The 11035-nt window shown below is 35.4% G+C and overlaps 2 protein-coding genes across 2 annotated transcripts; both read right to left on the bottom strand.

Moving 5' to 3' along the window:
- Nucleotides 1-388: 388 nt before the first annotated feature.
- Nucleotides 389-2948, bottom strand: LOC124843810 (septum-promoting GTP-binding protein 1-like). Its single transcript, XM_047320633.2, has 6 exons — nucleotides 2350-2948; nucleotides 2088-2208; nucleotides 1894-1990; nucleotides 1749-1788; nucleotides 1569-1652; nucleotides 389-1024 (listed from the first exon to the last, which is right to left on the bottom strand). Exons 1-6 carry the CDS (start codon nucleotides 2680-2682, stop codon nucleotides 860-862), a joined length of 840 nt encoding a protein of 279 aa, XP_047176589.1. The 5' UTR covers nucleotides 2683-2948; the 3' UTR covers nucleotides 389-859.
- Nucleotides 2949-3957: 1009 nt separating this feature from the next.
- Nucleotides 3958-9051, bottom strand: LOC148193098 (glutamate receptor 3.4-like). Its single transcript, XM_088098811.1, has 7 exons — nucleotides 8929-9051; nucleotides 8117-8494; nucleotides 6611-7956; nucleotides 5826-6103; nucleotides 5589-5620; nucleotides 5087-5496; nucleotides 3958-4684 (listed from the first exon to the last, which is right to left on the bottom strand). Exons 2-7 carry the CDS (start codon nucleotides 8412-8414, stop codon nucleotides 4241-4243), a joined length of 2808 nt encoding a protein of 935 aa, XP_087954937.1. The 5' UTR covers nucleotides 8415-8494; nucleotides 8929-9051; the 3' UTR covers nucleotides 3958-4240.
- Nucleotides 9052-11035: the final 1984 nt, after the last annotated feature.

The following is an 11035-nucleotide window of genomic DNA, read 5'->3' as shown; positions in this document are numbered from 1 at the left end:
TTTTTCTTTTACAAGTTTGTACTTACATGAATGTAACTAGTAAGAGCTTATGCTGAATTAAAATGCAAAAAGTGAAAGAACACTAAAGTAAACACATCATAGTTAGCTGAATCAATTGCCACTTGTCAGGTAAAATTTTAAAAAATTTAGTTATCTAGAGAGTACAGAACTATCAAGGTAGTAAGAAAAGTGCAAAAAAAATAAAATAATAATGAAGATCTTTATAGGTCAACAACACCATGAGTAGTAATTTGAAGTTGCTTTCTCCAGTTCATGAACAATCTTCTTGAAAATCTATTCATCACAGTGTGATCTTTCAAATCACATCATTAATGTTAATTAGGACTTATGTGATAAAGACCCCTATGACTTGAGTGAGAGAAAGAAATGAAGCACATGAAATGGTTTTATTTATTTAAAAGAACTTTGGATTACCAGAATTCAAACCAGGTGAGAAATAAAAAAGAAACAAAAAGAAAATTAGGTACATCTCTGTCTCATCATCTATGCTCTTGACAGCAACTCAAATGACACCTTAATATCAAGACAAAAGCACCACTGACTAATCTGTACTCAACAATTAATGCATTAGTTTCTCTTTTCTTGTTATGCTGCTACTACTCAACCTTATACTTCTCTCCTTTGTTTTCACTTTTCCCCTTATTCTTCTCCTTGTAAAACTTATTGCTGGTGATGGTGATTGAAGAGAGCCTTGCTTGTTTCCATGGAAATTGACATGTGTGTAAACCTAACAACTCAATTGCCCCAAGAGTGAGATATTCTCATCACACCCCCCAAGTTGGCACGGTTGACTTTGAAGTATGCTCACTTAACTTCACAACTCTATGTAATGTACAGTTCAGAAGTCAATGATGGGCTCCCCAACATTCAAATTTCTTTCCACTTTCCATGGTAGGTCGAAAAGTTTGGCAGTGATGAACTTGAAGATCTTATTCACGTTGATGTTGTAAGTTGCACTGGAAAAGAACAAGGCAGCATTCAGGGCCTTTGCATATTTTCTTGCCTGTTCAATGTCACAACATCACAAGCATCAAATCTTATCTTCAAAACAAGACATTTTTTTTCTATTTTGGAGAGGCTCACACAGCATTCCAACATAACATGCTTGCAAATAAATAGGTATGGACCATGGTTGGTCTTGTCTTCCCTAAGACTCAATGAATCATCAAACATGAGGTGCCTTATAATGTAAGATGGGGTCCATGATCATTAACCTGACCATGCTTTATGCAGGTGACTCTACTTGGTTTTGATGATTAAAACTATCTTTAACATGCCTATACCCTATTGAAAAATTAGTGGTGTCTGCAAAGTTAAGTGTTTGGAAACAATGAGTCTATTCCATCAATCTCTTTTGTTTTTATTCCACGTTGCAATTGAAAACAACAATCATCAAAACTATCAATTTTTCTGATTTTGTAGTGATATTGTGTCACAAAAGAATGCATAATACTTCTTCAGATCTGGAGGTTCTGTTTTAGTAGATCTAAGAACATGCAGAGATCGTACATAAACTGCATTTTTATTGTTGAAATTGGAACTCTTACCTCATTAGCAACGGTCCATTGGATATCAATAGGCAGCTGGATAAAATCATCAAACTTGGTTCCTATCAACACTGGTATTGCTGTCTACAAAAGTCAAGGATAAAGCACGATAAAATCCCACTCCTCTGTATCCACATGCATACAAGTTTATGCTTTCTGGGACAAAAGAAAAAAATATACCTGATTCCATTTCCTGGCTTCTTTGTACCAACCGAGAACACTGAAATCATTCACCCAAAAAAAAATGGTGAAAATTCATCTGATATTAGCAATCTGAAAAGGCTTTAGCCAAAATTAATCCAAAACAACACAACAAAGAAGGTACCTGTTTAATGTGCATCGACTTGTTAGATCAAACATAATCAAAATCGCCACAGAATCCGTGCAAGCCATCGGAATTCGATCTTCTGTTTTTCCATCACCTGCATGGAAAACAACCAATTATTAAAATATAAATAATTAACCATCATTGATCTTTCTTTTTTGCCATATCCATATCCAACACATGTATATATCTACCTTGTACTTCCCAGATACAGTACGAGATGCGAACCCCTTTAACGACCAGTGTTTTGTCCATCTGATTTAACCCTTCCATCTGGCTACCATGCTTCTCCTTTTCATCCCCAACATATTTCACCTGAAAACCACATTCAAACAAAAGGAAAATACGAACAATAAATAAAAACAATTTTTTGACTCGACCCGTTTCAGGTTAAACGCAATAGAACCAAAAAATAAAAAGAAAAATATCCATGCTGGCTCAAATACTAATACAAACCAAAAAGCTGGTTTTTCCAATTTGGCAATCTCCCAACAAGCTGATCTTCAAGGAGACCAAGTCAGAATCCAAATCATGGGTTTGAAACATCGCCGGCGGCGCGACATCCATCTCTTCACGAGCAATTTCGCCGGGTGATTCTGCGGTCGGGGGCAGCGGCGGAGAGGGTAATGCTGGAGGCAGCATGCTGTAGGTGTTGTTGGTCTTCCTCCCGGAACAGAGCAGGATGCGGTGGAGGACACGGAGGATGCAGCGGCGTAGCAGGGAAACGCGGTGGTGAAAGCGTCGCCTTATGGTGGTTGAGTTGTTGAGTTTGGTGCCAAACTGGGGCATGTTTTGTTTTGATCTCTCCTTCCTAGTTTTTTTTTTTTTGTTTTCTTTTGTTGTTTTCGGAGGAAATAAAGGAAAATTTGAATATGTGTTTTTGTGTCGTGTTTGGAATGGAATGTTGATGACGACGACGAACTACGACGGATGGCCTCAAGTGCAACCACTGAGCCTCTCAGCCATGAAAATGAAAAGTGAGGTTGTGTGTTGTCTCATATTTTTGAATGCTGAGGGTACTTTCGGGTTTTCCGCCCTCACCTCTCCCTATGTTTGATTTTGTGAAGGGTTTTCACTTTTTCAGTTACATCTTTCAACGACTTTTGTGCTATCAGCAGCACTACTTTAAGGCCACGGTTGACCGTTAATATATGAACACTGTCCTTTCATTCCACAATTTTAAATGTGGCTACAGTTTTCCTCATTTTAAGACACCGTCAGATAAATCTAGATTTTGCTCCAATAATTTTGGTTATACTTCAGAAAATTATATTTTTATTTATTACTATTTCTTATTTATTTATGTATAATATCACTACTTTTTATCTTTCTATTAATACCTCTAATGTTTGTATGAAATTTTTAAATTATTATTAAAAAATTATTATTTGTGATCTTTCCGTGTGTGTGTATAGTGATTTAATAATAATTTAATATTTTATTGAAGAATCTTTTTGCCTTAGCCATGTTTCAATTCTTATTACTATTAACTTCGATTAACTAAGAATATTGATTGGTGAATAGTGTGGGTTCTATAAAAATCTTCTCTGCCTTTTGTGTGTGTTTGAAGTTTGGTGAATAAAAAGGGGCTTTTGAGAAACAAGACAACATTATCGACCACGTGTTGCTCTGGAAAACATGTGTTCAATGGTCCCATTTGATGAATCATTTTCAAATGTGTACCTCACCAGCGACAAACCCATGTAGTGAAATCACCAAATCATTCAATGCAGTATTTGGAGATTTCATACTCGGAGATTCGTGTCATAAGAATTATGGTGACAGACAAAATAAAATCTTTGCTTATTTTTCATACTAAACCAAAATCTTGGATGAGAAGGATGAAGGGCAACTAAGAATACTTGTAGTGGTTGCGTAAGATCATATAAAGCTTGAACCTAATTTCTACTTTCTTTTTATTTCTTCAAGACAACCTTGCAAAAGGGTCTGTATAAAACATGTTATTCCCAGTAAAAATATCAACAACTTGCATGAATGAACTCTTGAAGCCCTTGCTGGATTTTGCTTATAAACAAACTCACTTTTAATAGGACCACCAAAAGCTTGGAAAATGAAAGCATGTTCTATGATGAAAATTGTGTCAGGGTATTCCTTTTCTTCACAAGCTTTTTCTAAACAAAGCTACAACAAACTAAAGCATGATTTTTGTTCTTTCTTTAAACAATGTTGTGGTGGTGACAGTCTTGCTGTCGCAATTTCCTAGCTAGGAAGGAAGGATTTACCTTCAGTGGTGTAGACTAATTTGTGCCAACGCTATATGACTAGGTAGCCTAAAAGAGAAAAAAACAAAAAGATAAACAAAGCAAAATGAGAGAGGGTAGGTTAACTAGATGGCTGATGAAACAGAAGGATCATCCAAGCTTTGGCTGTGTCTCCTTTTCTTGTTTTCCCTAAGTATCTCTTTGACTTCTGCTTCCCTTTTATCTACAAATACCATCAACTTCTTCAGGCTAGGAGTTCTGCTTGGACGTCTAGACCTCCTCACTGGTTGGAGTTCCTCATCAGTTTTCTCAGATTCTGGGCTGAATTTGTTATATTGACAGAAGATTCTGGCAAAGAAAATTATGAGGGTAATGAAACATGCAATGCCACATATAAGAAAGAGGCCCCAGAAACTTGTCAGAGCTAGTTTGTTTGAATCAACATCTACGGTTGTACACTCCTTTTTGTTAAGCCATTTGTCATGAATCCTTTGCAGGTCACCACTCTCAGAGAGTTGAAGAATGGCGGTTGACAAGTCAACAGCAAGGGGAGAGTCCCTCTGGAATGCCTGTTATCAGGGAAAAAGTCAACCATGATTGGAAAATCATCCCTAGATATTACATCAAAGATATGAACACAACAAGCACATCACAGTAGAAGAACATTGATGTGTAAAATTAGATATAACTTGGCTTATTTATGTATTTTTCATAGCAAGTGTTGCCATAAAATTATGTAACAAAGTAACTCAAGATATTTTCTTTTAGGAGAAAATGGAATACTCAATGCAATAGGGTATGTTTGATTTCTATTTTCAAAATACTTATTAGCCCTATAGATACTATATAAACAAACCTGAGGTTGGAACGCTTATCTATTTTCCAAACTACAAAAGTAGTGTGCAGTAGAGTTAAATAATGGATGAACATATGGAATCCTTAACTTTAGACATGCAAGAAGAGATACTCACAAATCCCCAGCCACTCTTAGTGAACTCCCGGCCAACAGTTCTGAATTTACACTGACTGCTGGACATCAAGAGCTCAATGTAAGGAAGCTCGTCAACAACTGCCACAACTCCTCCAGCATGAGGTCCTCGCTGAAGGGCATCAATATAATCCTCCATGTTTTTCAGCGTAACTATTCTAGATTCAGCTATATTGAGGTCATCTACAAGATACTTGCGTGCAAATGAACCATCTTGAATTCCAATCGGTAGTGTACTTGAGATCAAGCTATCAATTCCTTCAATTTGAGATGACAGTTGCCGCACAGTGAGGATAGAGGTCAAGCTAGCTGTGTAGCTTGAATTTATGATCAACACCACAAAGAGCCATATGATTAGCACCAATCGTCCAAGTCCACTCACAGTGTTCTCCCCTTTTTGTCAAGTCAACGAATTTCATCATGAACAATACAAAACAAGGACAGTTGCAGGTAAAAATTGAAAAGGGTGTGAAAGAAAAACATACTGTGTGAGAAAAACATGGTTGAGAAACTAAACCTGCAATAGAGGAAGGAATTGATCTTAGTAAAAATATTTTACTGTATGTTAAAGTAATGCAATTACCTCCAATCTGACTAATACACTACAATGATATAGCAAGGGATGCAATGTCACATACCCTTGCAATGATCATCACAAAGGGACTTTTGTGATCCACGAAAAGATTGAGAAAAAGGGTTTCAAATGGGCAGAGCATACTCACCAAAACACTGTTATAAGTTGTTTCCTCGGTGAGCCCCGGAACTCAGGATTGAGCCTGTGCTCAAGAATCCATACAACACTTCCAACAAAAAGAAAGAAAGCACCAGTGACACACCACATTTCAGTAGTGAATGGCTGAAGGAAAGACCAAGGGCTTGACTTCTGCTCTTTAAAAGGAACAACAACAACAAGCCCTGAGGGCATGAAAGGTTGAGTAAAATCCACTATCCTTGTCCTATTTGTGACAATTGTAACATCTCCAACAGCTGCATCAAAGTTCTAGACAAGTAAAGGACACCAAATTAGCAAAACTATCAGGATTTGAAAAACCATATCAAGGAAAGGATCAATTTCCCACATTATCGCTACTCATAGTCTTAAATATAAGTAAATTATCAAGGATTAAATATTTTTGTAGTCTTTAAACTTAGATGCCAAATTGAAATTCGGTCCGGTCTCAAAGTTTAATACATATTGGTCCAAAACTTTACAAAAAATGGATATAACTCTCTTAGCTCTAGGATGTTATGTATTAAATGACGTTCCAAGCTAATATTTTAGTTGAAACGTGTCAAAACAACTCAAATGTGTTAACCTGAGACTTTGTTTGACACAAAATTTAATGCAGTTGGATTAGGAAGACTATATATATTTATTTTTAAAGTTTAAGAATCAAAATATATCAAAGTTTCGGCAGAGACGGACTCCAATTTTGCAAGCTTAAGTACTGAAAATATATATATAACCCAATTATCAATGGTAACAATGTATGATTTAGATACTCACATTTTGTGCAACTTGTTCCACAAGCTCGTTGTAGCTAGGATTCCTTACACCATTTCCAAATAACATGTATTTTCGTGGGACAGGGTAAGGCAACAATTTCAAGGCTGCTTCAAAAACGTCAATGCAATAGCCTTGTACCCCTGGCGGGTTGTTGTCCTTAGAAACAAAGTCCTTGTAGCTCACTCTGTTAGGAACTGCTATCCTAAGTGGTTGTCCATTGTTGGGAAACACCCACCCCCTTGGTGTAGTTGTAATCTCTCCAGGCCATATCACACTGTAAAGTTGTTGATTTCTCAGCAAAGGTGTGTTTGATGATTTTTTCAGATATAAAGTTTCAGGAGCTACAACTGTCAGACCAGAATGATTAGACCAGTAACCAATTCTACGGGATCCACTACCACCAATATTGAGAATTTCATATGCTGGATGAACTAAATTGTTGTCCATGTCAAACTCAATTTGACCACTCACACCAGTGAAGTTCATTCCTAAAATTGTCTGGAGAAACTGTGGACCACCATCAAATGTACGAAGTGAAGCTAAATGCAACATGCTTCCATTTGTTTCTTGCAACTTAGGGTCACTAGAGAAAGAAATGTTTCCCCCTTCATTGAGATAAGCATCAAGAGCACGAGCTGCTAACCAAACAGAATCATAAGCATAAAATGCATAAGAATTGAAGCTTACAGTGTCTTTGGCCCTTTGGCTTTTCAAGGTGGAGAGAAGATTCTTCTTGAGATCAGTGTCAGGAATGTGATGACGAAAAGCCACAATCCCTTGTAAGAGATTCATTGTGTCAGGGTCAGGTGACTCTGAGGAATCCAGCACTGAAGGAAGCCAATCTGTTGCAATCCAAACGTAGCCACTGCCCATCATTCCGAGCTTCTTGGCAATGGAGAAAATTGCTAAACCAGTATCAGGATTCACATGCAGAACATAGACCCGCGATTCCATCAAGTTCACTTCATTCAACAAGTCACTGATATCACTTTCTGAGGCCCCAGGAGAAAAAGCAGCCTTGTAAGAGATCTTGGAACGTTTCTTCGACAGTGCATCACCCAATACAGAAATTCCATTCCTGCCATTGTCATCATCTACATATATGGCAATTACCTCCCTCCATCTGTGATAATTAATAAAGGCTGAAACTGCATACATCTGAAAATAGTCGTTCTGAGTAGTGCGGATAAAATATGGGTACTGTAGAGAAGAAAGAGTGGGGTCAGTAGCCCCAAACGACAGAAGAGGTACATGGAGTTCATTAACAACATGAGAGATTATATGAGCTGTTCCAGATGACAGTGGACCAACAACAGCAACCACATCATTCTCCATCAATTGCAGAGCTACATCATCAACAAGATTAATCAAGCCTATTTACTCACACCCTTTCCCCAAAGAGAGGATTTCATGAACAAACAAAAAAGTGTTGAGGTTAAATTTAAGTAAAACCAATCGGTGAAAGAGATAGCTGCTGAAATTTCAAGCTTTGGCAATGGCAAATACCTTCCATTGTTGCAAGAAACGCACTGCAATTTGTGCTGTGCAAAATGACTTGCAGGTCAATGCCAGGGAGAATGCTCGTGCTAGAATTAACATCTTTAACAGCAGCCAAAATTGCAGGTAAAGCAGATCTTCCAATGACAGAATCCATAGGGAATAGGGCTCCAAATTTCACAACCTTCGGTCTTGAAGAAACAGAGGAATCCACACTGGTAGGTGAAGAAGGTTCTTTCCTCCCCACCACTTCCAGGGGAATCCACAAGCACAAAACAAAGATGAACAGTGTTCTCCCCATACCCATGCTTCCAAGAGGATCTTCCTTCAAAGTAAGCAACTTTCGGCTTCAGTTCTTCAGTTTATACCACCATTCTGCTCAGAGAACTAAGCACACCAGCCATGTGCCAAAACCATTTCAGGAACAGCACAAAAAGTAAATATAAGTAAGCACCATCGTAGTTGGAACAACAAGGAAGAACAGCTCATGCTCCATCAACACAAAGATTCTATCTATATCTTGGGTGCTTGAACCTAGAAGACTAGGATTCCGCACTCAAAAATAAAAATTCCATGTTCATACTTTTGGTGATTCTAAATATGCATGAGTGAACCACAAAAATCACAGTAATCCAATCATACCCAGAAATTCCAAAAGATAAGCCACTGAAAGCATATAATAAAGGTTGGTGCTTTGGAGAAGTTAAACCCACATGTTTAATTTATTCATTAATAAATGATAATGATATAAAATAAAAACCAATATAATATGTCTGAGAAACCTAGATAACACGTTAGAAGAACAGAATATCTGAGGTTACCTCAAAACCAGACTTGATGAGGTAAAAAAGCTTAGAACAGTGCTGTTCTGAAACATTGGAACATGAACAGCTGAAGAGGGGAAGTTACTGTGTCTTGGGTTCAAGAAAAGAATCATTCACTCCTTTCAAGCATATTCATTTTCAAATGTCGTGGTGCTTAAAGAGATTTTTTAAGATTCATAGAACCAACGTGTTCATTTATTTTCCAGTTCTTGTAATTAATGAAAAATAATATATAAGACAAATTTCTTTTTAAGTATTAAGACTTGGATAATAGCATGAATAGTACGTTGTCTCTCCTTTTTTTGGTTGATATTTTGCATCAACAATTCCTACCAAACAATACTGATGGGACTTTTACGTACGTTAATAAGGAAAAATAAAAATACTCAGAAAGAATTAAATATATTAAAAGTTTTAAAAAGTAATATTTAAAAATAATTAAAAGGGTTTAACAAATTACAATAATGGAGCTGTGAATGCAGACAAAGCAATAGCCATAGCCATCATGAGAGGACGAAAGACAGAGAAAGACCGGGTTGGTTGGAAATACAGTTAAAAAAAGTAGGTTTATAAATGAAAATATTACTTAAAAAAATAATAATATTTCTGGTACCTAATTAAAACTATAAATTCAAATTAACACAATACATTTTACTAATTATGTATTTTATTAAATATTTTACTATAACTTCATCTGTTACAAACCATGTGACGCAGAACATATTAATCTGCTGATTATTTAATTACAATCTGAGTATAACATTTATTCTCTTACATTGATATAATAATTTGTTTAAAAGTAATATCTGTTTCCTAATTTTTTAATGGCGTCTGATAATGACTGTTTAGACTTTAAAACTATCTAAATATAAGAAAGTGAGTTGATAATGCGGAAAAATACATCATACGGTTAACACATTAACTAATACTTTCAACGTTCATTACTACTAATAAATAATAGATATAAACTTTATGATGGTTATTTACTATAATGCAATTATTAACGATTAAATTTTGTTCTCATTGAATTCTATAGCTCTCTCTTGCTTATTTAATTAACTGTTAAATTAGCATAATTTTTTTTAATGCGTTTAGTTATCTCCGCCGACAGCCGTCATACTCATACATCATTTTCGGAGGAAACACAGTTTTCTTCTATTTTTTTTTTCATAAAATTGTCGCTAATTTAATTTTTTTTCTTAATTGCGTGATCATTAATCGAATTCATTTAATTTAATCTTGATGCAATAGATTAACACAAACCCTTAAATGGAATAAAAAGTAAAAAAAAACAAATATTCTCAATTAAAAAAGAAAGAGTAAAGGCTGAAAATGAAAACTCAATCAAATTTGAACGTGAAAGCTTTGAATGGTAGTAAAGTTACATAATAAAGTTGAAATGGTGACATGAAAGAGATATGTGAAATGCATTAACAAGTGGGGAACCAGAAACTCCGAAAAAGAGAAAAAATAAATAAATACGAAAAGGGCTTATATGCTTTTCTTTCACTGTTCTCATTCTTTTTATTTGAATTTATGAAGATATAAAAAGATTTTGAACATGAATTTAACATTTCGTGAGTTTATTTATCTCTTTTAATATTACAGAGAAAAGTTTGTATATTAATTTTTTGACCTATGGAGAGTGTAATTGAATAAATGAATCGTACTGGGCAATATTAAAAGCCACGTGGTTGGTCCTGTTCTATTTTTCTCTCTCCTTCTCATCAAGTCAAAGGCTTATCCTAATTGGCCAATATTATCTTTTTTTTATTTGTTCTCTTTGTTTTTTTTTTATCTTCGCTCCCTCTATTTCCAATTTATCACATACAGCATAAAAAGCTTTGAAATGTGTTTGATATCTCGTTGTAAACGTGGAAAAAGTGATAAGAAGAAGAAGAAAAACTAGTTGACCACTAAAGAATAAAAAGATTTGTTAAGAATAGTTTAGTGGGTTGAAAAGTGAAAAAAAATTATAAAATTCACGTTATTTTTTTTCTAAAACATGTGAATAAAAATATGGTGATAATAATATAGTTTCATGTAAATAATTGATTATATTATACATTTTTTAGTTGTAAAATATATTTATGGCTGATTATGA

Source organism: Vigna umbellata, chromosome 9, assembly GCF_029865625.1.
Source record: "Vigna umbellata cultivar VRB3 chromosome 9, Vumbellata_1.0, whole genome shotgun sequence".
In the NCBI taxonomy this organism is placed as follows: Eukaryota; Viridiplantae; Streptophyta; class Magnoliopsida; order Fabales; family Fabaceae; genus Vigna; species Vigna umbellata.
Note: the sequence above shows the minus strand (reverse complement) of the source record. Positions and strands in the feature narration are given on the sequence as shown.

Excerpts from the sequence above, each read along its gene's own strand:
- LOC148193098 (XM_088098811.1), bottom strand. The coding sequence starts at position 8,414 with ATGGGTATGGGGAGAACACTGTTCATCTTTGTTTTGTGCTTGTGGATT. Across the intron at positions 7,957-8,116 it reads GTTTCTTGCAACAATGGAAG|CTCTGCAATTGATGGAGAAT; the intron begins GTATTTGCCATT and ends TTGATGATGTAG. Across the intron at positions 5,497-5,588 it reads AACCATGTTTTTCTCACACA|GGGAGAACACTGTGAGTGGA; the intron begins GTATGTTTTTCT and ends CTTGACAAAAAG.
- LOC124843810 (XM_047320633.2), bottom strand. The coding sequence starts at position 2,682 with ATGCCCCAGTTTGGCACCAAACTCAACAACTCAACCACCATAAGGCGA. Across the intron at positions 2,209-2,349 it reads TTGGAAAAACCAGCTTTTTG|GTGAAATATGTTGGGGATGA; the intron begins GTTTGTATTAGT and ends TGTGGTTTTCAG. Across the intron at positions 1,991-2,087 it reads CTGTATCTGGGAAGTACAAG|GTGATGGAAAAACAGAAGAT; the intron begins GTAGATATATAC and ends TTTTCCATGCAG.